The sequence below is a fragment of the Harpia harpyja genome, chromosome 6, assembly GCF_026419915.1.
Source record: "Harpia harpyja isolate bHarHar1 chromosome 6, bHarHar1 primary haplotype, whole genome shotgun sequence".
Classification (NCBI taxonomy): Eukaryota; Metazoa; Chordata; class Aves; order Accipitriformes; family Accipitridae; genus Harpia; species Harpia harpyja.
Window position 1 is genome coordinate 8823336 of NC_068945.1, and position 26527 is coordinate 8849862.

General features: G+C 44.0%; 1 protein-coding gene across 2 annotated transcripts in view; it reads left to right on the top strand.

Annotated features, from left to right (window-relative positions):
- Window positions 1-26527, top strand: part of TEAD4 (TEA domain transcription factor 4) — a 60631-nt gene continuing 34104 nt past the window's right edge. The window contains exons 1-3 of one of the 2 annotated variants that reach the window (XM_052790312.1): window positions 1-79; window positions 8286-8340; window positions 14143-14397. In XM_052790312.1, the coding sequence (XP_052646272.1) occupies window positions 14391-14397 (7 nt within the window). In that variant the 5' untranslated portion in view covers window positions 1-79; window positions 8286-8340; window positions 14143-14390. The remainder of the gene's footprint in view (window positions 80-8285; window positions 8341-14142; window positions 14398-26527) is intronic. The other variant, XM_052790313.1, reaches the window with a different exon arrangement.

Here is a 26527-nt window from a genome sequence, read left to right on the forward strand (position 1 = left end):
AAAGTCCTGGAGCAGAAGGAGGATTTGGAGCCGGTCCCCGCTGCCCCCGCGGAACGCCAGCCGCCCTTGCCTCGCCCAGGTCAGGACGCGCAGTTTCACGGTCGCTTTCGCGCGGGGCGGAGGGGCTCTCTGCGGGAAAGGGGGGGAACGGGAGGGCTGGGAGCCCGGTGGTGTGCGGCACAGGAGGCACGAGCGTACAAAGGAAGCGATGGGGACATCCTCCATGGAGGCTCCGGCGGCTTCTCCCGCCGGGAAGGGGCGGCCGGCGCCGGGACGTGGGGGACGCGGTCGCTTGTCGCGCCGGCTGAAAACTGCTGGCACTTCGAGTGGGAAAGGGAAGGAAAAAAAAAAAAAAACCCGAACCGCGAAGGTTTCTGTGCCGTTCGTAGAGGTGTTCTTGGGGAGGGTGGAGAGGAGGATCGGTACTTTCTGCGATGAATTTTAATGTAAATTGTGGAAGATGTTCTGGGGAAAAGCAACACAAAAAAGTGGTAAGCAAATCTCTCCGTCAGAAGGCGTGTGGGGTGTTACAGGGCATTTACCAAAAGGTGAGGGAATACAGTTTTCCCAGATCAGTTATTCTGAAGTTCCAGTTGAGTGTTGGTGGCATGCCTCTGGAAAGGATTTAAATTAAAAACCAAAACCAAACCAAAACAAAAAACACACACACCAAAACCAAACAAAAAGCTTCCCCAAGTAATCTTTTATCTTATGTAGATCATTCCGTTTGAAAAATTCCTTGCATGGGATGCTAAAGATGGGGCTTTTTTTGTAGAAGGGGGAAGGAGTGTAACTCAACGTATTTTAAGGACTTCTGTAAAGTACTTTATGGTGAATGGTCATATATAAGTTAAAAAAAAAAAAACAAAAAACACCCCAAACCAACCGCAAGTAGTCTACCAATTTTTTTTGGTTTGTTTTTGTTTAACCTGGGGTTACGCTCTTGTTACTTTCTAACCTTAAGAGTTGAGTTCTGCCAATCCTCTACAAATAAACAACAACGCAAAATACTTTTCAAGTGCAGGGGGCTGGGTGGGAGGGAAGGAGATTTGGGGGTTGGGGTTTGTTTTTTTTCTCGTTTCCTATTGCTCGGAGCAGATCGGCTTCTCCTAGACTTGATCGCACTGTCTCTGTGCACAGTGAGTGGAGCATTCGTTCACCTGTCTGTCCATCTGTCTGTGTGGATGTAAGAGGTTTTATTGTTCTCCTCCTCCAGAAGGAAGCGGGCAGCAGGACAGGGCATAGAGTAACGGGGAGGAGCGAGAGGAACAGAACGAGGGGGAAAGCAGACTGGGCATAAAACAAGTGCTAGGGCCGGGTTGAAGCTGCTGTACTGTCACCTGTGCAGTTAAAACCTTTTGGTCTTGATAGCTTTTTCTCATGACAGACAAGAGCCTGGATCATGCTGTAATGAATACAGAGGGGCTTCTTTATTAGGGCTGTTGGATGCTGAGGGACTCGGTGCTTTTCTTTGGAACCGGGGTCGGCAGAGCAAAGGGCAGCCAGCCAGTGGGTGCAGTCACCTTACGGGGTTTTCCTAAATCCCGGTCTGGATGACTCCCTCAAACTCGAGCATGCGACCAAGTCCATCATCTCTGAACTGGGCTATCATTGTTCATATCCTCTCCGAGGTGATCTTGGGAGCAATTAGTGTGCATGAGAGTGGGTGTTAGGAATTTCTCCACTGTCTTGGTTCCTGCTACGTCTTTTGGATTTTTTAATTAATTTTACTGATGGCTTTGAAGTATTTTCGGTTATTACTGTGGTGAGTGTTTTAATGTTGGTGTATTACAGAACATCTGTGGGAAAATGGTATGAAAATACTGCCAAGCTCTGAGGAGAAAAAGGGCTCAATGGCACCAAATCTTGCTCGTGGTTTAAAATAAAATCACAGTTGCTGTTGGTTTTCTTACTCGCGTATTTGTTTCACAGAACTTGAATATAGTAAGTAGAGTTTTGAGAAGGGTGCTGAGAAGTATCATTCCCAATAGATGCTGCTTGCATCTCTGTTTGGAGTGACATTGTACTCATCGACAGCTTTCCTTCCTTAGTATTATGTGTCTTTTTCTGATTGTAACTTTCAGCTCTCGGTTCTGTCACAACCTAACTCAAGGGGTGGGTCCACAAAGACTTAGGCTGGCACTGCTGTAGGCAGAACCTGTCTGCACAGCTTCAAACTGTCCATTTTCCTACTAAGTAGTCACACCTCTTTCCTTTGTCACTGCCATGGGTATCGGCACTGCCGTTTACTGACCTGGGCCAGGGGGCTGATCCAGGTGAAAAGTAACACTTTCTTTTTTAGCAAGTTAGTTTTCAGCCACATCTGTTCTCCAGTCCAGTTAATCATATGGTCCCATAAATGCTGGTGTGTCTGGAGAAGGGGGTGCAATGACTGGAGGGGGGGACAATGGGCGAAGAATGGGGGTATTTTCTTAGCAACATTGCCATCTTTTCCCACCTTAAGTAGTTCCTTGGACCATGTCTACAGTTGCTCCTGTGCTGGCGAAATGATTTTCTGTCTTACCTGGCCACAACCGTATTTTAAGAAAGCAAAAATTCAGTATTACCTTTTTCTAAAGATCTATTATACTTCCCCTATAGCTCAGGTTTGTCCTTTGTTCATTTGTTGCCTTTTTTTTTTTTTTCTTCCCATAAATGCTATGTAATGGATCTTCCAGTAATTTTCTTGGGCAACTTTTCCATTACCCAATGTACTTTAAGATCAGAAAAGTTTTCTTACTCTACCGCAACAGTTTTTGCCTTGGTGTGTGTTTCTGTGAAATGATTGCTTATTCTCTCTCTCTCTGCATTTGCACCTTCTAAGTTCTTAGAAGCTACTAATGAGGCTAAACTTTTAATATTTTTCTGTTATTCTAGGTCTAATGGTTGTTTTCTATGTTCTTCTCTTCACTTTCTTCAATTTATTTGTGTTCCTTTTGCAGAATGAGATCTGATATTCCACGTGTTGGAGGAGATTCATCTCCCTTTGTTGCCTGAAGTGATAATCTGAGCACAAGCAGACAAAAGTTACATTGGTCATTTTGTAGAAGCATTTGCTTTGCAGACAACTCTCTCATTTGTTCAGCATTCTCACTCTTGCATGTCTTTCGCTCCTAGTTCTGGCAGGGCTTTTTCCTTGATTTACCTCTGTTTTTTTTCATTGTTTCTTCAGTTTCTTTGCGTTACTTTTCCCACATAGTCTTATTTGTTCCCCCTTGCTTCTCTTGTTTGTTTTTGAGCTGTGTGAATCCCTTCCAGTTGTTTCTATTCACTGGTGTTTGTAAACTTCATTCTGTATCACCTGCAAGTTTCATTAACATTCCCTTTATTCAGTCTTAGATCTCGAATTAAGATGTCAAAGAAAACTGGTCTGGCAAAGGTCCCTGCATCAACGCAGTAGATGCCCCCTGTACCTGTTGGTTCCATTGGTATATATCATTACACTTTGTTTTGAAGCCGTTAGCCAATTTTCTAATAACATGAGCAGTACTCTCCAAAGCCAATTTGAAGTAATTTTTCAGCTATGATTTCCTTGGAGAGTAGCAAATGCTATTCTAAATCTAAACCTATTACATCATGCGGTGTATTCTTTTCATTCCCTAACTTCATGGCAATTCTATCCTCCTTCGAAGAGTAATCAAGTTTATCAAGATTTACAGTAGCGTATGCTCCTCTCTCCCCAACTTCTGCATTATGCCCATCACCATGCTAAATAAATGCCCAGCGTGTTCCTTTGTAGAGCCTTGTAAAAAGTCAGGAATTTGCATGCATGGAGCTTGTTACAAGAGCTGAGACTAGATGATTAGAAAGAGTTCTCTGGGGTTTGGAGGTGGTATTTTGGGTTCTTGGGGGGGTTATTTGGGTTTTTTGTTGGGGTTTTGTTGTTGTTTGTTGTTGTTCCTGCCCCTTGGGTCCTCCTTTTTCTGGAGACGATGCAGTCACTCCCCTTTGTTTTTAACACCACATGAATTAGATGTTTTCCTGCTAGGGAGGGGCACGTTTTCCAGTTCCCGGTGCCACTGGCTGAGTCACTGGCTCTTTTTTTCTGTTCCGTTGTAGGTTTATAATTACCTTGTTCTTACCTTCGTTAGAATATGATTGCCAAAGGGTAGGTGTTTTACTTTGCTGTACTTCTGAGACATGAGTGCCAGTGGCTTTCAGAGCCTGGGTACAAGCCTTTGAAGCATCTGCTTTGCTATTGCCAAAGAGAAAATAAATTAGCATAGTCCTCAAACTGCCGCCCTTCAAACAGTATGGTTACCATTAATGACAGATGTCCAGGCAAAGTCTAGTCTCTTGTAACCAGGACTGCTTTAACTGAAGGAGGAAAAGTCAGGAGAGCACTGAGCATGTGTACATTGAAATGGAAAGGGGGGGGTTGCTGATGTGTCTCACGTTCATTTTACCTGAACCTAATTCTCCATAGCAGGTCCTTGAAATAAAGCTCGCTGATACCAGACTAGCAGGATTTAGAGAGGTTCTCTTGATTTGAAAATCTTGTCAGCTTAGGGGAAAAAAAGAGAGAGGTGTGAAAGAGAGGTTTGCATAAGAAGATCTTCTCCAAGTACACTCAGTGTGCCTTTGATGTATCTTTATAAAAATAAATAAATAAAATCCTATTTACTTCCCCGCCCCCATTTGTTTGTGAAGGGTCTATGTGAACAGAAGAAAATAACTGCAGGGGAAACGATGTAAATCGCTGTTTCCATCCACACAGTAAGCTAACTGAAAAATAGAGAAGCAGCATCTTTTCCCACTGTTTTTGGTCACAGGTTTTATTTGTAAGAACACGTTTTAAAAACTGGAGTCAAGTCTGTGGTTGGCTGTGTCCCTTTAAGAATCTAGTTTTGCTTGGCTAGCTGCCCTTGTTCTCCTGTAGATTAATCCAGCAGAAGGTATATAACCTGTTGACCTTCCTGGCGAGAAGGGTCTGGAAGGGCAAAGAGATAAATCAGAAGGTTTGTGCTTTCCTGTAATATCTGGGGGCAAGTTTAGCCTGTGTTTTTCAGGTTTTTGGCATTCCTTTTTTCTCTTTTTTTGCTTAGCAATTCCTGCTTGAGGGTTGGGGTTGTACTTACAGATTCTCATGATTTTCACTTGCTTTCTGTGAAATATGTTCAGCAGTTCGGAAATGACAGTGCCTTTATGCCACAATTGAGAAGGAAGAGTTTTGAGCTCAAAATTATGCTAGTCCAAGTTGGGGACAGCTTTACTCTCTCTTGTATCAAACTGGTAGGAGAACTGAAATCCAGCTAAAATGGCTGGCGTCTGTTTGTCTGCTAGGAAATTTCAGGCTCTTTTACAGAAGAACAAATCTGGTGGACTTCCCTCAGTGTCAGCCCTCAAGAAGTGATCATCTTAGCTGTAAGCAGTGGATGTTCACCTGCTGCGTGTTCCAGGTAGAGCATGTACTCCAAAACTGAGCTGAGGTGGTTTCTGAATACCTCAAGAGAGTGCAGCTTGGTTGGTAGCCATGAATAGGGTTCATTCCTATGATGCAGATGTTTCATGGTTGCTCTTGGGCATTGGTTTATCAAAAGTACCAAACACCTTTAAGCTCCCGTCTAACTACTACTAAAATCAAGGCACATGCTTAATTGGTTGACTGAATTGAGGTCCCGTTTTATATACCTGTTCTGCCTGTTTGTGGTTTGCTTTTGTCTTGAGGCTTTAGTAAAGGGCTTAGCCCTGGCCGACCGGTCGTGCCCGCAACACAGACGACCTGCAAGCACTGCAGATGTGGAAATCTGACCGTGTTCGTGGGTTGTGTGGTCAGGGCTTCTGTCTGTTCTGTTGTAAGTCCTTTAGCCCAGGCTCAGCTATTTCTTTTCTTGGAGACTGGCTGTAGTTTTGGAGCTAAACGTTTTCACTGCTTTGGATGAGATTTGCAAACATCTGTCTCCTGTCTGAGTTCATGTGAAATTCTGCCATTAGTGTCATGGGAAGCTAAGTATGTCGGAGTTGTGAGGTTTTTTTTGGAACATCTACCCTTGAGTCCCAGACAAGAGGTTGAGAGATGTCATGAACAGTAGGCAGGATTAGGAAATAAGAGTTTGATTTGGATATCATAAAATGGGCATTATGAGTCTCTCAGTTTTGTGGTACTTGTCAGGAAAGACTCAAAAGACGCCTGATTTCCCAACAGTGTTAAACATGAGCTCTTCTGAAGTTACACCACTTGCAATCGCAAATCACTTCTAAAGTTCGCCTTTTCTTGTCTTGAAATTCTTGTCTGGATTTTGCCCCCAGTCTGATTTTGTCATTGTTTGGTTCACTTAGGTCTTTTGTGCTATAGTTTTTTGCCATAGGTAAAATGGGGGCTTTTGAGTCTGATGGTGAGGTTTTCAGGACAACTGACTTTCAGTGGGTTTAGGGGCAAGGCTTTTTTAGGTTGCTATTAAAGGTTCCCTATCCTTTAATAATGAAGTGAATAATACTCTTTGGGAGAATGCTAAGCATGATTTATTTCTGTGTCTAGCTTGCTTTGGTAAGACCCGAGTCATTTTAATCAGTCAATGTCTACACGTGTCTATACTTGAAGGGACAGTTGTGTTAGCTAACCCGTTTAAATCACTACTGGTGATTCTGCAATAGAAAAGGGACATGATTATTGGACTTCCTCCTGGTTCATTGCTTTCTAACCAGCTCCGTGCTTGTTAGGGGAGCGACTCCTGGTGACCACTGCCGCTAGCACCAGGGTGGCTAACCATTTTCACCCTGCCACAACCTTCATCTCTTTGGGAAGCTGTGAAACACATGCCACATGTCTTGGAAAGTCAGGGAGAATGGGAGCTCTGGGAACAGTTCCCGCATGGGAGATAACAGTGACTCCCCAGGAATTGCACTGTTCCTTTGGGGGCTGGGGCCAGCCCAGTGTGTGGCTCAATCCCAGGGCAACCTGGCAGTGTCAATCTCTGCTGCCCTTGCTGGCTCATTTTTCTCTCCCAGCTGAGATGTAAATCACGCAGTAGTCATTTTGTCAGTCCAAGGCTGGTGGCCTTGTGATGTAGCCTGTACGTGGGCTTGGGATCGATCCCCAAGTTGGCCACCCCTAGACTAGTGGGAGCAGAACCAGCCTTTGGGTTTTGTTGTTGTTGGGCTGTGTATTTTTTTTTTTTCCTCCCCTCCTTAGGGCAGCAAGGCTCTGTGTTCTGTTTCCTTTATCACAACTGTAACTGATTGGATGGTGCACAAGGCCACACACAGCCTTATCTCATCGCATCCTGTTTGACTGCATTATCCAGGGCTGCACTGATAGAAGTTCTCATCTCTCCTTGTTTTGATTTATATCACTGTGCTGGACACTACATCCTCTCTCTGTTTTAGCCAGAGCTTAGCTACTGCCATAATTTAGGAGTGTTGTTTTGCTTTGCTCAGGAAGTCAGGTGCCTTCTGAACAGCAGCTGCTGCAGGCAGTTTCAGTGTAGCAAGCAAACCAAGCTTGATTTTGTGCTAGGCAATGTGATAAGCATTCAGCTGGAGCCCAAGCTAATGTTGGATACAATCTGAGGCTAGCAGTGCTTGTTCGTTTGTAAACCAGTCTTGTCCAGTGGTGAGACAGAGACAAAAATCTCACCATGCAGCCTGTAGATGTAATGATTATATTACCTTGCCTGATACACAGAGGGAAATCTCAGTTCTCCTTTCTTCCTTGCCTGGTGCTGCTGCCTGTTAAGAGCTTTTGCTTCAACTACAGCAAGTAACACTTACCTTAACTGGTTTTATTCACAGGATTAGGCAGCATTACTCTGGTGTCCTGGGTGGATAGGGATATTCACAGGGAATAGCCAGCATTGCTCAGGGATTGCAGGAGGCCCAGGGCAGAAGGTGAGATTGTAGCCAGGCTCACCACTTGGCTGAGCTGTTACGGAGTGCTTGAGTGGAACCCCCTCAAAAGGCTCGGTGAACTGCGCCCACCCATCTCCGCTGTCGCCGGGTCTTCTGCTGAAACTCAGAGCGGCTCTGGCTCCAGGCTGATTTCATGACTCCTGAGGAGCCTGAGCAACTGGCTGCTGGCTGCAGCTGCAAAAGTGCTGTTCCCTTCCCAGATACAGTTCAGTGCTAGCTGGTCTTGCTAGAGTTGCATCTTTATTTTGCTCTGTAGAGACCCTGTAGACACCTTTGTGATCTCTGTCCTCTTTTGCCAGCAAGCTTTAACAGACCTTAGCTGTTGTTGAATAGCTGCTTTCCCACCTTTTCCCTTTCCAGTACGTTTTTTTCCTGCAGTCTTTGAGTTGCACTCCCTTGGAGCTACTCTACTGATTGCACTCATTCTTCTCTTTCAGAGGAACTGAGCTATTATTGTAGTGTCCTGTAGAATTTCCCAGCCTTCTTCCTCTGGTAAGTTTGAATGCTATCTTCCGTCATACCTTGCGCAATAGGTTTCGTAGTATTCCAAACTGTTGCTTTCCTAAACCCAAATCTCCCGGTATGACTGCATTGTGTAAGCTCATTTGTTAGTGTGTTCTGGATGGAAGTAACCGGCTGGTTGTTGCTGTTTCCAGGTTTTCTTATTGTTACAAACTAATCTAAAGTTATAGTTTGAGCAGCAGGACATCTTCTCTTCTGGCCCACCTCCTCCTTTGTTGAAATTCTCTGTTTGACTGCTGGTCAGATATTAAAATGTTGTGGTTCAGATCCTCTAGAGTAGCAGTATTTGGCTCATGTTACCACAGTAGCGAATACCAGAATTTTTTGGTTTTATTTGCATTACAATGACATCAAGGAATACCTGTAATGGGAAGCAGTCCCTGCGCCCACAGCCTGCCGTTCCCTTAAATGAGACCAAGGATGAAGGGATGTCCTTTGGTCAGGTGAAGTGACTTGTTCGGAGTGCAGCCAGCTCGGAAGCAGGAGCGGAACCGCACTGTCAGGCTCCGCACGGCCGTACTGGCAGGCGTTCCTGCCTGGCCGGGGTGAGCGGACAGGGACGGCTCTGGTTCGTGTGTGGTGCTCGATACCGATTCCAGCAGGGAAAGGGGGTGGCCATGGAGTGGGGGGTGTCTTTTGGACAGAGCAGCTCTAAGAAAACTGAACAACTGGAGGCAGCTGGCTGCAATTTTTCAGATCCTCAGGAAAGTATGATTTTGTGTTGAGCAGCTGCCACAGACGCTTAAGAGGGAGCTGTTACCAGTAGTAATGACTGAGGGATTGATATTAGAAAGCAGATGTGTCAGACTACGGAGTCTGTTAAAGATGTGCTCCCTGTCAATGCGACCTCGCTGAAGGGCTCTTGGCAGCTGTCTAGCCCTGCAGGATCTCTGAATCTCAATGAGATACCGTGTGTGAAAGGAAAGAGGGTTAGTGTTGAAATCACCAGCATCAGAACAATTAAACCAAAGCTGCTGGAGCTGAAAGATTTTTGTGCTTTCTCCATGGTTTTGCTTTCCTCTGACCCAAAAGCCTGCCTTTGTGAGTGACTCATTAAGAGATGGGCCATGGCAGAAAGAACAGGGACCAAGAGTGAATAAGAAACGGTATTTGGACAGAGGGAAACATAAGAAGGAAGTAGAGATACTGTGGTGAGGAGGTAGAGGTGCCGTGAGGGGCTTGTGTCTTTGATCCTGGGAGAGAATCCATGACTGGACCCCACAAAGAAAGGTAGTTAATCATCTCTCAGTAAAATAAGAGTGGGATCAGGACAAGAACAACTGTAAGGTACAACACCAGAAATACGAGAGCCAAGGAGCGGAGCTTGAGTTCAAACTGGGGGAGTCTGAAGAGAACAAACACCAAGCCTGGGACCTCTGGCAAAACTTCCTGTTGTGGAAATGGACAACATCCTCCGACTCCTGATCCTAAGAACTGTGCCTGGCAAGGGGTTTCAGGTGGGGAAGGAATTATCTGAGCATGCCTGGAATTGGGATGTCTGTTTAGTGATTTCAGAATCAAATTCCCTCCACGTCAGAAGAAAGCTTTGTGATTACAAGCTCTTCCACAGGCAGAACTTTAAAAAAAAAAAAAAAGGAAAAAAAAGTAATTTGCAAGTACTAAAATATTTAGTGATATTTTAGAACATTCAGTAATACAAATCACCATTAAAGTTACCAAGCTGTATGTGTATAGTTACTATTGATTGAATGGGAAAACAGAAGCAAACCGAAAGCTAGATGCTAACTGAAGCATTTGTGTTTTGTTAAAGTAGTTACTAATGAGTATTATTCAAACCTTTCTTGAAAATAACACATTCAACATTAGCACGTTTCTGAAAAATGCTTTGGTTTTGACTAGATTGCTTTTTTGATGGGAAGTGATTCCACTGCCAGTTTTTCAACTTGCCATACTAATAAAGCCATTTACCGTAGAGTTTAGTCCCCAGCTTCTCTATGGTTTGCTTTGCTTAGTTTAATCAACAGCCGCTTTGGCCACCAGTGAGTTCAGAGTTCAGATCAACAGTGCAGGAAATGGAAGGCCTGGAGTGTTCAGCCAAAGAAGAGACCCACAGACCAGACAGCACCTGACCAGGACTCCCTATATATCACTGTTTATTGCCTCTGAGCACAGAGTATCGCCTGGGATTGCACATGGAGCTTACTATTTAAGCGACATTATACAAGAAAACTTTGCAGGCCCTTTAAGCCCTTGGCATCTTACTGAATGAGAGACGTAAGAGCTATAAGGATTTTCATGGTCATTTCAGTCTATGGAATTTCTTCAGAAGTTATCAAAAAGAAGGCCAATTTGTGTTAGTGTCTGGGTGATTACTGAGGTTTCAGCTGGAGATGGCTAAACATCCTTGATTTTATAGTCTGTACAATTCCACTTTTCTCATCATCCTTCAGGAATAGCTTTAGTGCCAAGAAGGGAAAGCAGAATCAGGCCCCAAGGTGTAGAAAACTTGGGGTTGGCCACGATAGCTGACCTGCTGACCTAGCTGTAGCTTGGGATAGGACTAACATTGCTGATCAAGGCACAAAAAGTAAGAAGCATTAAAAAAAAATTATCTAGTCACTTCAAGATTTATATAATTTCTTCTCTCATTGCTCTTATGTTCCACATCTCTCTTGATTTAGACCAATATGAGATAAGGCTCACGTATTCTGTCTCTTGCTTTGTCACTTGTATATTCAGGGAAGTCCACATCTGCTCAAGTTGGTGCAACTTTTCTTTCGTGTTTGGAGAAGAGAGTCTTGGGAGTTGACACTGTACTGAATACAGCATGTTTTCTCCTCCACTTATTCTGGAGCTTGGATCAGAAAGGACCCAGAGTTTCTTCTGTCACCAAAGGTGCTTGGTGCAGATGTGAAGCCTTGTAAAACATTAAATGATCAGGCAACAACTCCTAGGGTTTGGATGCGGGGATTGGGAGGGGAATTCACGCTTCAGATATATTTGCTGTATTTCCAACATAAGAGTGTGCCATGCTGCAATCATCTGCCAGGTATTCATCTGTGTCTGCATGGACATTAAGGAGATGAAAATAACTGGATTCAAAGTAGGTGCTTTTTATGGTTATGATGGCCATACATTCCCTAGGAGATGACTTTGTCTGCTTGTATGCATTGCTGGGGATTTGGTTTGAAAGCAGAGGTTGTAGCTTCCAGTGACCATGGCTTTGGGAGTCATACAGTTGAGCAGTTAGTGTATGTTTTTACTTTTTGTGGGGCCTGCTGGCCGTTACGAGACTTGCAGCTCCAAATGCAGGTGGTACGATGACTAGACTTGCTGTCACACCTTAGGCTTCTTTCTGAACCCCTCCATTTCTCAGTCTGTCAGCCTAAGTTGAAACTAGTCTGTGCATTGCATTTGTGGAGACTTTGATGTGCATTACATACGGAGGGTCTTGCCAGCCTCCAGGGACTAGGGATGCTTGGGGAAATACCAAAAGAAGAAGAGCTGGAACAGATAGCTTCTGTTTCTCTGTCGGAGTCCCCCCATGGAAAGCTTATTCCTCTATGCTGATTCCCCAGCCAGGCAATCTCTTGAATACCCGTGTAATTTTTTATTGACCATCTGCCAGTGAAAGGGGATGTATTGGTGATAGATGCTTGGTGAGGGAAGCAACTGTTACCGTTCATTTCAGGGTCTCTGAAAGTCACATTGCCTGCTTTGGTGCCATTCACAGTGTGCTTGGGATGTCTGTCCTAGCGCTAAAGGCCGAGTGTGTGTTCCCGTTTCTGCCACCCTCGCCTCCCGTTTTATTCTTTCTTCCCATGTTCATTAGAGCTCTGAAAATGTATAGCGTGGGTCAAGAGGATTGAAATAATCGAATGTAGGGGCTGAAATGGATGGATGGGCAGTGGTAGGCCATTCCAGTGGTTCATGTGTTCCAAACATGCTCACAGGAAGTAAGTTGTACACTGGGTTTTCTAAATGTCTATGTGAACCGCTTGTTAAAATGCTGCACCGTGGTGTAAGAAGTATACTGTGTCTAGAAATTATTCAAATGCCCAGTACTTTCTTATTTGTTTCCTGAGCTTTTGGTGGCTTATGGAGGTGTAAAATAGGTATCTGCTGCTGTCTACAGTCATTAAGGAGCAGCAAAACCTTTTGAGAACCAGTGTTGTCAACTCTTTTTACAACTCCAGCTTTTGAAATGATAAAATTCTTAAGAATTTCAGCTTTTATTAAAAAAAAAATAAATCTAGTCATTATGGTCTTGGAGAAGATTTTGTAAACATGAAATCCAAAGAGGTAAGAAACCAGAGAGACTTAAAGGAGTGTATGATGTAATGTTTTTTAAGTTGATGTCAGAAAAGTTTCTGGAGCCATGAGCCCTGCATTTTTGAAGTTCTGAAGTTGAACGAAGGGACCTGCTTTTCCTATTTACCAACTAGGGCATGGTGTAACTGCACAAATTTTATTCTAGCTAGTTTTTGACATAGACCATGCCCAAATTTCTCCTCTGTCCTCCTTTATATTATCACTGTGATATTTCTGAGCTAGCCTGACTTGGCATGTCAGAGCTCTCTCCTTACTCTCTTGTTCAGTACAGGTTTGATGATTCTGTTGCTCTTGCAAAAAAAGCCTTATTCTGACTTTCTTGCTACCCAGCTTAATGTGGTGATAGGCAGGGAGGTTTTGAACTCTCTCGTTTAGCTGGATTCTCAAACGGTGGCTTGTGAACATTCTTTGTAGCTCAGATAACGAAACTATTAAAAAGGTAAACAGCTTTGGGATTAAGGCAGGGGAATGGTCTGTGTCTTTAGAAGCCACTTGTTTTCTGTACGGTTGACTGGGAACTGTCTGCATGGTCTGAGGCTGCTTTCTAAATGCGTGTTTTAGCAGCTCCGCTCAGTGAGTTCAGCTTCTACTGTAGGTGTTTATAAGTAGACTATAATTAATTGTAGTTTTCAAGAGCTAGCAGCTACCTGCTTAGGTTCAATGAGAAACGAATTCCTGCTCCTGCCCAGTGGCAAATCTAATAGCCTGAGACTGGTAAAGGATGAGGGGGCAGAGAAGCACAGAGAACTGAAGGAATTTGCCCAAGGTTGTTCTGAAGATGAGCAGTAGAAACAGGCTAACCGCCTAGGATTCTTGACCTGCAACCTAGTGCCTTTATCCTTTTACTCATGGTGCCTTCTGCTCCTGCCAGGATATAGCACTGAGATTTGGGAGACATTGCATTAAACTGTCTGGCTCCAGGAATTGCTTTTTTAGAAGTACAGCTGATCCTTGAGAAGAAGAAATGTCAGTGTTAAAAATGACACTGACTACTAACTCTGATCCAGTGAAACAGTGTCTAAGAAAACTTCAGCCCCAGTACTCAGTGATGACTAGATAATTCATCACTGCTTTATTTTGTATAGTCTTTCACACAGACTGAATCCCTGTATGCGTGCTTCAGAAAGTTAAATAACAGTTACACAGATAATGACAGCAGAGGGAGAAAGAAATTAGGAGACAGACACAGGCAAGAAGCCATAGCATCTGAGGAGAACTGGGAAGTGATAGAGAGTTAATGAGCCAAAGAGATATGGGAGCAGGCTGTTTTATCAGACGGATTTGTAGAAAAGGTTTTCATCTCAACATAAATAGAAATCAATCACGTGGTTGAGTTGCCATTTAAGGTAAACTTGAAGTAAACCCACTCCTCACTGAGCTTTTTAACTTTTCTTTTTTTTTTTTTTTTCTTTAGTATCTCCTCATTTTCCTAGAGAGGAGGATTTCTAACTGACAGGTGGGATGTGTTTGTCATCACAGGTTCCGAGTCTGCTTCTCCACGTGGCACCTTGGAGTTTCTAGCTGGCACCATTACCTCCAACGAGTGGAGTTCTCCCACCTCCCCTGAGGGGAGCAACGACTCGGGGGGCAGCGAGGCCTTGGACAAACCCATTGACAATGACGCTGAGGGTGTGTGGAGTCCGGACATTGAGCAGAGCTTCCAGGAAGCGCTAGCCATCTACCCACCATGTGGACGGCGGAAGATTATCTTGTCAGACGAAGGCAAGATGTATGGTAAGGAGAAAGAAAGGGCACATCACAACGCTCCAGGCAGCCCGCCCTGCGCAGGCCGCTTGCCTTGTACCAAATGATGTTCTGAACGAACTCTTCTCTCTCAGGCGTTCCCAAGCAGATACAGTTGGTCGCTTCAAGTTGTATTTAGGAAAATCAGTGAAGAACTTAACATTCACAGATCAGAATTATAGATGTCTTTTTCAAGGGAGCATCAATAAGGTAGATCCCAGAGTACGGCATGCTACTGAACTGATCTTTGGATAGATATCATATAATGGCTTCATGGTGTGACTAAGTCTATCTTTTATGGTATCTCTTGCTGCTGTCTCCAACGTTCTTGTTACCCTAACAGGTAAAAAAGGTCTGCGTCTCTGGTGGTAAAGGGCAGAAGCTCAGCCCCTGAACGGCTCTGCTGATGGTGTGCAAACACCTACAGTTTGTTAACTAGCTGCACTTCTTAGATCTTAAGAAGGGCAGAAAACAGATGTCTGGCTGCTCCCTTTCATTGTAGTTTGCCGCCTTACAGCCCTGGCATGAGTGTCTTTCACCTGTGGGTTCTTCTCAGCTAGCTAGCTAGCTACCCAGCCCCGAATGCAGAGAAGCACTGGCTTGCAGCTGCCCACAGAAGTCAACTTTTTAGGTGGTAGACATGATTTTGAATTGGACTTTTGACCTATTCCACAGTTAAAATTTCTCTCTTGATTTTGTTCACAAAAAAGCTGGGCTGGGCTGGATTCTGTGGCTCAGTATTGGAAGAAGCCACCTGGTATTTCTGTGACTAAAAAGCAAAGCAAAGGCTGAGAGCACACAATATTTGGTTAAAAGTCCCATGGTGTTACAACTGTTTCTCAAAGCACTAGCAAGCATCTTATGGAAGGCAGCCCTCTTCCTACCCAGTCAGTTCTTGCTTTTTTTTCCCTTTACATTGGAATCCGTGTGTCTTTGCAGGCCCCATCATGGGAGCACCATGCCCTGAAGCTTCATATGGAGCACTTCACAAGTCATTCTGCAGGTTTCCATCCACCCATCGGGTCATTGTTCCCCGAGCTAGGGAATAGATTGCTCTCACAGTGGGGGCGTGGGTGGGGTCTCGTTTACACAGCCTCACCTACAGTGGATGGTTTTACTGGGTACGTAGATCATTGTATCTGTACAGAGCAGTGTATGTTGAGTAAGGCTGATCACCCTGAGGCTCAGCAAGTGTCAATGTTCCTATGTAGACATCAATTCCTGCTCTATGCTGGCACAAACATTTTTGGGGCTGTGCTATGCAACCAACCAAGGAACTGATCCAGCTTAAAACTAACACAGCCAGAAAGCGGGGACAAAAGTGAGCTTTAATTTGGATATGCCCCCTGATTTGTTTCACTGCACAGCTGCTTGGGCTGGTACTTAGAGAAGGGATGATGAGAGTGGGAATGAGCAGCCGTGGTTGAGGTGAGGGTAGGACTGCTTCCTTCAGAAGCAAGGCTTGCTTAAAATGTTATTCAAACTAAACTATTACTTGAAAATCCACCCTGTGGTTATTAAGCATAGATTAGTGACATGCTCCTTGCTGCTGTTAAGTCTGCACTAGTTTTCATGACAGGTGCCTTTTAAAATTACTGGTGAAAAATTACAGTTGTGTTTTAAGACTGTCTTCGTTTACTAGTCATTCTGCACAGTCCCTGAAATACTTCAGCTTTGGAGTGAATCTGTCAGAGCAGAGAGTGAAATGGACCAGAAAAGAAGTAGGAGTGAGAGCAAAAGTAAAAGGGAGGTAAAATGCACCACAGCAACCAAGGAGACTTACCTGGGGCCTGACCTAGCATGGACTGGTGTTTAGTGGAAAGTCTCTAGTTAACTGCACCGGTGATCTGCAGCGGGTAAACACCCCCCTTGCAGGGTGAAAAGTTTAGGCAAGGATTTGGGAGAAGAAACGGAGAGCTTTTGTGCAAGCCCTCCCCCACTACTCGGAAGGGGACGGTGTCCCTGCTTGCCTTCAGTGCACCTGTTCCCAGCGCGGACGGTGGGTTCCATGTGCCCCTGACAGAACCCGAGGCACCGAGCTGTGCCCTCCTTTGCTTACTAGTCTCCAGGACCCACGCCAAGGAAGTGGGGCCCAGCCTGGGATCTATAGAAAGATATGACCGGGCAGGGAGAATAAATATAGTCCCTGATTTCATCTTCGCCGCTTACGAGCCAGCTGACAGAAGGGGACAAGCTGTGGAGCTGGCCCTGCCTCCAAGGGACGGGGGTTCGGCTGTCCCGTGGCTGGCTTGCAGAGAGCTCGCTGAACCGAGGGGCGAGGTGGTAGGGAGAACTGTCTGTGCCCCTTTCCCCTGACAAAAGTGGAACGTTTTCACTGTTGCCCACTGAGGAGCGACTCGTGCAGTACTGCCTTTCTGGGCATGGTGTTCCAGGTCCCAGGATCTCTTCTATGTGCAATTTTATGTGCTTCTCACCTGCGGTGAGGCAACCTGTTACCAGTTTCAAGTTAGTAGCTTTTACCGGCAAACATGTTGAACAAGCTCAAGCTACAGTGCACCAAGCCAATATGAAGCACTTGCACTGTTTTGTTTGAATACATTTGAAATGACACAGAAAGGTGTGTTTCAGCCTATGCACAGGCCTCGTACCCATGTTCCCTAGCCTCTTCAGAGTCAGCTTGCTGCTTACAGCTCTTCAGATGACCCTCCACTGATTGCTGAGTGGACGTGATTCCTCCTTCACCTCAAAGTCAGCCAGGCTCTTCTCTGTACATTGACAATCTGTGTCTTGATGCCTTTGCTGCCTTCTTTTCTTCCATTATCTTTTTCCCTCCTAGATGTGTTCCATTACTGGAGGCACATCCTGACTGAATCAGCTCATACCACAGCAATGCTCCAGGTACAAGCCCTCACTATACAAGCCCTCTCCAGCAGTCTCTGCTTACCACCTGCTTAAGGCACAAAAAGCTGCCTTGTCTGATAGGGGATGCTACCTTTTCTCCTAATCATTGTGTTGACATTAGAAGCAGCGAGTCTGGGGCACCACTAACTTACTGATCTGGTGCCTTCTGGTACCACCAAGGTCCTGCAGGATAATCTTATAAGTGTTGCCTGCTAGAATATTGTGGGGGTACAGTATTACAAATATGTCTCTTACATTTTCCAACTATGTTTTTCCATGCAAGAAATAATATCTGTAGCATTTGTACCAAATAAGCAATCACAGAATTCCGTGTTAGGGTCAGTATCTCCTGGCATCTTCAGGACTGGCCTAAAGAAAGGAGAGGGAAAAAGCTTAGTACCTTTGTGTGATTGGCATGGAGATTCTAAATAGAGCAGGTCTCCCAACACTACTGAGGACAGAGAAATAAAAAATAGTAACTAGCAAAGTGATACTTATTTTGAAAAAACACTGCTGGGGCCTTGATTTACAATTGAGGATGTAAGAACTTGGAAGAAATGAGCTACTGCCTTAGCCATCCGGTGTTCCCTTCTGCTGCACAAACATCTGGCTCGGAGCACCTTTTTATAAGAGGAGCTAGAATTGGTGGCTGTTTGTTAGACTGCTGTTCTGTAGGAGGCAGTAGTTTAGCAGCTGATTTACAAACAGCTCCGTGTCGTGGTTTAACCCCAGCCAGCAACTAAGCGCTGTGCAGCCGCTCACTCACTCCCCCCTGCAACCAGTGGGATGGGGGAGAGAATCGGGGGGAAAAAAAAAAGTAAAACTCGTGGGTTGAGATAAAGTTTAATAGGGCAGAAAAGAAGAAGCTAATAATGATAATAATAACAATAATAAAATGACTATAATAAAAGGATTGGAGTATACAAAACAAGCGATGCACAATGCAATTGCTCGCCACTCGCCGATCAATGCCCAGTTAGTTCCTGAGCAGCGATCCCCCCCCGAGGCCAACTCCCCCCCAATTTATATACTGGGCATGATGTCACATGGTATGGAATACCCCTCTGGCCAGTTTGGGTCAGCTGCCCTGGCTGTGTCCCCTCCCAACTTCTTGTGCCCCTCCAGCCTTCTTGCTGGCTGGGCATCAGAAGCTGAAAGGTCCTTGACTTGGTATAAACACTCCTTAGCGACAACTGAAAACATCAGTGTGTTATCAACATTCTTCTCATACCGAACTCAAAACATAGCACTGTACTAGCTAGTAGGAAGAAAATTAACTATCCCAGCTGAAAGCAGGACACTCAGGCTTTTCTGTGCTGAGCAGGGTGAGGCAGACAGCTGGGGCCGTCATCGATCTCCCAGGCTGGTGCCATCAGCTTGTGAGTCAAAGCCCTGATATGGCTGATAGGAAATACTCAAAGATGTCTGAACCTCAGAGGCTGAGTGATAGAAGAAGGATAGTTAGCCACGTTACTAGTTAAAACCTGGAGCAGGCAGTGAACTGCAATGACTTGAGCTTGCAACATGAATTAAGCTGGCAGAAAAGGTGAGTCTGATGCCGAAAACTACCATGTCACAGCTGGTCCCTCCCACCCCTGTTCTGAAGTGACTAGGTGAATTTGCAGGATATTGCCTTGATCTCAAAGGGATATGTTATCAGTTAATCTTTTCCCCGACCTCAAAAAGTCACTAAAAGTAAAACTGAACAAATAAACCCAAAGACGCACAAAACATACACTGCCTGTCCCAGCTCATGAACACTTCTTCTCCTTGAGGGGAGGGAGGAGCATGGCAGCTATTACAAATATGAGAACCTTCAAGGTGTCAGTCTTCAGATGCTTTCTTCTATATCTAGTTTAGCATCTCACCTGATGATGTTTCGGGCAAAGCAATTGGAACATGCTGAGAATGTGCTCAGTTGACACTGAACTGGCTGGTCCAGGTAATTGCAAAATTTGGATTTCAGCTGTGATATCCCTCAGAGAGATACTTCTGCAGTTCCTATCTCTTCCATTATTGTGACTTAGTGAACCGTAGAACAGCCCTTTATCCCACAGTTTTGATAACAAAATTGAATCTCCCATTTTAAACACTAGAAGACAGACGAAACTTAGATTCATGGACAATCGGTCAGGATGCAGACTTTTCCCTCCTCTCTTTTCCTGGTGGTAGGTGTGATGTTTTTGGAGTTGCTCAATAACAAGGTTTTGTTTCACTGAGTCAGCTTTCAACTTTGCTTTGTGTATTCTAGTTCTTTGTTGTTGACTAGATGAAGCCAGATTTCTGGAGACATTTGCAGCAGGTTAAACTTCTGCTGGAGTTTGTCAAGTTTTTCCTTTTATCTCCTTTGTAAGCTGAGTTTGTGGTTCTTCATGTTAAATTGTATGTCAGTTTAACTGGTGTTCTCTCCATGCAAACATAAAAAGAAATATTTTTCCACGAGTTCCAAGCATTTCCTGAATATTAAGGAATTTACCACTTCTGAAATGCCAACCAACCAGGAAACTGCTTGCTGTTGCAGTTAATAGAGTTAATAGTACTGGCTGTGGCATCTTTCCTTAACATGCTGAGTACTGAACAGAAATATATTAGCAGTTTTATTGTGCATTACACGTTACCGAAATTATTGTGGCTACTTCTGGGGGGCTTTATTCTGTTGTTTCAACATATTTTTGCCTGTCCCTTTTGATTTTTAGCAGCTTTGTAGTCCCATTTCTATCTGTCAGGCTTAAAACCAAGCGTGTTGTGTAGGATTATGTTTTTCTCACTGTGTATGTATGTCTGCCGCCGCAGAGCTTTCATCATGTTTAAGTAACTTCCTTCGTTATCAACGTTGCACTACCCTTTTGGCTCTTCCTCTGACTTTTTCATTTCTAAATTTCAAACATTTAGTAATTCTCCAAGATAGAGCTGATCTGTAGTGGTATATTGTCAGCAAGGCATTTGTTTTGATTTTTTTGCATTGTAAATAACACAGTTTAATTGATTTCTAGTTTAGTAAGCCAGCTTTATGCTTTGTAGCTGTATCTACTCATCTGCCTTGTACCTGAGAGACTGTTTCATTGGTCAGCCTTTTCCCTTGTTGCAAGTCATTGTTTTGCTTCTGCTGTGCTTCTGGATAACTTTACACATTTCCAGTTGTTTTCTGAAAAGTTTAGTAAAAAAGCCTTAGTGTTTTTTTACGGTTTTAAAAACGCTGCATTCTTTCACAGTTGGGTTCAAATATTTCCAGTTGCTAATCTGCTCTTAAATATACTAAATGTTTATTTATATTTAAAATTTGAGACTGAATTCAAAACCTGGGAACAAAATCAGACATGGAAAATGAAAATTAATAATGTCCACTGGCTTAGGTTTCTTTTTTCTTTAAAACAAGTGCATGTACAGCTCTCTTCTGGACAGGTTTTTTGCGAACGCATTACCAGAAAGATCTCAAAAACATGGAGTGAGTTCTGAGAAGAGCAACAAGCATACCAGACTTAACATTGAGCTCTGGGAGTTGAAGGGACTGATTTAAGAGGAAAGATTAAAGTAGCTAAATATACATAGCTTGGCTAAGCGATGACTGAAAGGTGCAGGGTGGGGGGACACATAATAACAGTCTAAAAATATTTGAAGGGTGTTAACATTTAGGAGGGAGAGGGATTTTATGTGGAACATGTGAGCATGACTAGGATTAATGGGAGAGAAAGAAGGAATATAGGATGGATATCAGCAGAAGCTTCATGACAGCATGGTGCTCAGTGCTGAGGGATCTCTCTTCTGTAAGGAGTTAGAATGGATACGCTGTTGTTGGGGACTTTTAAAATTGTGTCAGAGAAAACTATAAGGAATGTATTTGTAAAACTAGTCCCAAGGAATGGCGCGTGTGTATTACGTGTTTTGTATGAATGAGAGGTGGATTCTAGGTTAGATGTGCTACGATTTTACACAGGAAACAGAGACCAGTGGGCACTAGGTGGTGACCAAATGTGGCTTTCCACTGTAAATATCTGCAGGTTTTTTTCAAAGTTGTTAGTATTATGATTTATACTATCTGTGGTTTTGTGACATGAGTAAGTTTATTAGACTGAAGGACAGAGAGGCCCTTTCTCGGGTCTGAAACAGGAACGGCAAACTTCAAGATAAATACTAGGAGTGCTTTCTCAGAATTTGTCTTCTGTTGATTAGTCAGACATTGAGTAGAGAAGGGTGATAGCATTTCTCAAGCAAGGGGGTGCACATACACAGAGGTAGCTGAGAAGTGTCAATACACAGATTGCGTGGAGACCTGGCATGGGAAAAAAGGAGCTTTCTTATTTCCACAGTGCAAGTAAGCAAAACCTATCATCACATGAACTCTGTTTTAAAGCCTCTTTCAAAGCCATGCCTTATTGCTGGAGGGCATGTATGAAATATAACTTAACAAAACTTTATTAAAGTATTCCTATACGTCTGTTAAGCAAAACAGTACAAGACAACATAACCTTTTCAGGTTCTAGTGCCTTAAGAGGTGCGCCAAAGTGAAGGAAAGCTGCTTGATCAGAAAAAGGCACTATTACAGCTAAAAGAAGAGGCAGTATTCTCATTCAAGTAGGATCCAGATAATGAGCACAGGAGAACTAGGACTGTCTACTGGTTTAAACAGTTGCTCATTAGCTAATCCATAACAAGCCCTGTATTGTCTGCATGTGGTGAGGATCTGGGCAGCAAAACTGGGAAGGCTGTGTGCAGTTTGTGCCCAGACAGATGGTCTTGTAAGTCTGTTGGTCACTGGCAGAGCTGACTTAAACCTCTGGGGCCTGGGTACACCTGCTGCTGAAGGGGGTAGAGCCAGCAGCTGTTCTTCATTGCTGTCACCTTGAACTTGTGACCCATCTTCTGGGTACTCCTTCGAATTCTCTGAGGCTCACTGCGTGCACATATACAGGCATGGTCTTGCTCCTTCTTTAGCTTCTTGAGCAGGAAATGAGTCTGTTTTCACTGAAACTTTTTCATGTAAAGTGCCTTTAGAATCACACTTCTTTCCTCTGGAGTGTGATTTGTACAGTAATTGCAAATCCCTTTTCAGGATTGGAGTCTGTGGACTGGAGTGCCAGGAGTGTAACCAGTGCTTGATGAGATAACCCAACAGGAATGACCCAAGTTGTTGACTGCAAGTGCTGTAGACAGACGCCTGTTTCTAAGCGTGACAGTATTACAGGGAAACACACGTGCATGTGTGGTATTTAGCACAATGTTGCCTTCAACCTTGACTGGGGATTATGAGCATTCCTGCGTATGAACGCTGCATCGTCATCTTGAGTTGTAGAATCATAGAAAATGGTGCTGGGAGGGACCTTCAAAGGTCATTTCATCCGTTCCTGTGCCTGGAGGCAAAGCCAGCTCTACTTAAGCTGTTCGTGTCTAGTCTGATCCTTTATGGCTAAGATTGGAGGAAAGTGATTTGACAGTTCTAGATACAGCAGCTTTCATTTAGAAGGTTGTTGAAATACCTAGATATTTGCAAATTTCCTTCTGGATCCATATGCATATTTAGGTATCCCCTGCAGCTTAAATAATTTTGTCATCCTCTTGTTCCTGCTCTCCTGTCACTGCCTGACTCATGGTTGCCCAGCTATCTATCAGACTTAGGCTGTAAACTCAGTCAGGGAACAGGTGTTTAAAGAATGTGGAACAGAATTGCTCCAGTGTTAGGAGCAGAAAGAGAGCAGGGGGGAAATATCACAAGCCGCTGTAAGGAAATGTTGTGAGCTTGGCAGAATTCAGCCATTATCCAGACCAGTTCCTGGGTAGCTACCCAGTTATGAAGCCTGCAATTCTGCTAGGCTTTTCTGTCCACATTCTCTTTTCACCTGTTACAGAATATGACATCTTTAACAGCTATTTTTGCTAGTGCTGGGATGGTGTAAAACTGTTCTGTGTTGAGACCAAGAGTCTATTTCCTTCAGCAGCCGTGAGATGACCTAACAGTTCACTGCAGAAGAAAAGAGGGAGTTGCTACTCCCGTTTCCTTGCTCCCCTGCTCTGCTCCTGGTTTTGTGCTCCCACTCTTTAGGCTAACTTCAGTTTCCAGCAGACTCCTTGCTGATCCATTTTAGATTGCTAAACTGATATCAAACTACTCGGGCAAAATGAGCCAGACAGATTTCTGCCAGGTTAGAGAGTTGAAGTGGCCCCTGGAACGATCTCGCGAGAGGAAGTTAGGGGAAAAAGGCAACCACTTTTTCAGCAGTAGCCAGCCATTCGTTTAAGCTGAAGCTATAACTTGATGGTTTAACGTAATCATGGACAATGACTGCACTCTGAATTATAATGGCAAAAACTGAAGATGGGTGAACTGGCAGCCATTCCACTTACAAAATCAGTGTTCACTTATTCATATAATGCAAGAATAGTCTCTGGGTTCTTTTGCTTTCCTTGAAGCTGCTGCATAATTTTCGGTCAGTTGGCTGGGACTGGGTCCTGGTGTAGTCTTACGTGTCAAGTGAAGCAGTCACAACTCTTCACAGGATGAAGCCGGACCAGGCCAGATGCCTTGAGAACTGCATGGTTCTGTGCTGGTCACGCAGCAAGTGGCTGCATGGATCTCACGGGCCCCCTTCAGCTCCGGTTTCTGCGGTAGCTGAAGCTTTTGAGTACTCAGCCTGTCATCTGGGCACATGCACAAGATCAGCACTTGGGCAGAAATCTGCAAGAAACGGTGTACTACTGGTGTCAGCAGAGGCAGCTGACCACAACATGAGGAGGAGGAGAGGTGCTGAAGTTTTTGCTATCCTTTGAGGCAGTATCACTGAAGCGCTACTGAGAGCTGCTTTCAGATACCCTGCAGCTATTGGAAGTCACTGAAGCAAGCAGATGAGACGTTTATTGACCTAAGGAAGAATTTAGCAGATATCTGGGTCTGTAATGTAGAACCTGGACTTGGGGAACTGGAGGATGTTGTTACAGTTAAGCATTAGTTTCAGTGTTACCCTCAACAGTCATGTTTTTCTGAACCTGGGCCTTAGTGAATAAAGTATGTTTGTGCCTATATAATGTGCTCCTCAGGTGTCCTCAGAGACTGAAAGCTGTTAGTTTGACATGCCTTTCTGTGTAGGATGGGTATTGGCTGTTTTGGGTGTTAGCTGATACGCTCTCTGGCATATGAAGGACTCATTACTATATGCAGCTGCTTTGGTGTGGTTGTGGGATTTCCCAGCCAAACTGAATCTAAACAATTTCTGTAAGTTTCACCTCAGTCTTACTCTGGGAAGCATCAGAACAAGTCCCAGCTCTGTTCCTATTGCAGCCTGTAATGTGTATATGGAGGAGTACTTATTGGATGGATTATCTTATATTTCTATGGCCTGAGGTGATAATGTGGGAAAACACAGCTGATGAGGACATTCAATTTATGCGCTGAAAAACTGTATTAAAGGCTGAGGGGTGGTGAAGTGCTGTGTAGCCTGGAGCTTCCCATTAGGTTGATGGGGAGGGATTGCTGCATGCATACATTGTTGTACCTTAGTAAAAGCTCATCTTTGCAAGGAATAATTCCACATGCCTTTGGGGCAGTAATTAGGAGGCACTTTAACTCTGTCTAGCCTTTAGACAAATGATGCAAGCACAGGAAGAGCCTTGCCCATTTTCTTACCCTCTGTATGTGTGAGTGTTAGGTGGAGTACAGTTCCAGGCTACAGTTTCTATGGTGGCAAAACTGGTTTAAGAAGTTCTGCCCTGATTCTTTCTCTGTTCTCTCTGCTGTGCCAGTGCTGTGGTTACTGTGGCCACAAAATGAACTAGTTCACCAATCCAATTAAAAATAAACTGATTGGGAAAAACAAAACAAAACCAACAACAAGATCCAAGTGAGGGGGAGCTTATTTTTGAATTTTCGGTAATAAGTTTAGAGTGGTACGTGTCAGTCCTTCCCCCCTGCCCCCCCTCCCCTTCTTCTAGCAATTTAATTGCTACACCTGCACATAGAGTTGATGGAATATTGCAGGAGGAGGAATGACCAGCTGAGGAGAGTGGAACCTCTTCAGGTTGTTTTGTTGATGAAGAATTTGTTGCTGTAACTACACCCATGGTGACTGACTTTTCATTTATCTCCACTCCTTGTTTGGAACCCATAAGAAGCTTCCCAAAACCTGCAGGGTCTGTAATTATTATCCCTTAGTCATGTACCTTGCATGAAGAATCTTAAACTGGCCATCAAGAAACAACAGTTTCTAAATGGGGATAACACTTTCTAGCTGTGAATTTAGGTTACACAGTGGAAAAGGAGAGGAGTAAACGCTAACCTTCCCAGCAAAAGGCCTTTTACGCAAGATGACGTTTCAGTGTTTAGACCAGTTAGCAAATGAGACAACTGAGTTTTATGACCTCAGACAGATTGGTCACTCGGCTGCCATTTCCCCACGTGAGGTGCTTGACTGGCACATTCTGCCCGGCAAATAAAGCTTCAACTTCTTTTTCATTTCAGAATAGGAAGAAGCTCAGTACTCAAATGATGAAAACAGGTATGTTGGGGAAAAGCTGATGATGTGGTGGTACTAATCACTTCGTCTTTTCAGGGATCTGATTGTTTTGATATTTTTCAGAAGTACTGGCTCAGCTTTCTTTGAGTCTTCATCTCAAAATCCCCTTATTGTAGGGACTGCATGAGCTCAGGGAATCTTCTTGTGGAAGGTTAATACTGAGCAAATTCAAGCATGGAATAAACGATCAGAGTAAGGAAACTTTCTTCTCACAGCTGAATGTAAAATTCTCTGGTATGTGTAACTATGGGAGCTTGAACCTATTAAGCACTGAAGTTCTGCATTTGTGAGGGGAGAGATGTCTTCATAGGATAGGCCAGTGCACTAAAATGCAGTATTGTTTTCTATATTCTCTTTTCATGGGAAGCGATCCCAGTATGATGGTCATAGTGGTATATTAAGTTCTTTTATTGCCTCCTGAATACAGTTCTCTGGATTCAGTGTAGAAGTTAGGAATAAAAATACAGGTTGTTAAAAAAAGCCTCAAAAGGAGCTTGATCAGAGTGAACTTCATCGTTATTACTGTATCATTTAAAGGGTTGTCTCCAGCTCCTAAGTAAAAATAAACATGCTGCTCTTGAGATTGTCCATTGCTGTTGGGGCTACTTCCCACAGGGATTTGCCACAGTTGCAGTCCAGATAAATGGGAAAAACAAGACACCACGCTGAATTACTTGCTCAGTATGTTTAGTTTATAGGTGCCAACAAAACCTGAAAACCAGTGAAGAGCAAACAATAGAGTTTAGAGATTAATGGTG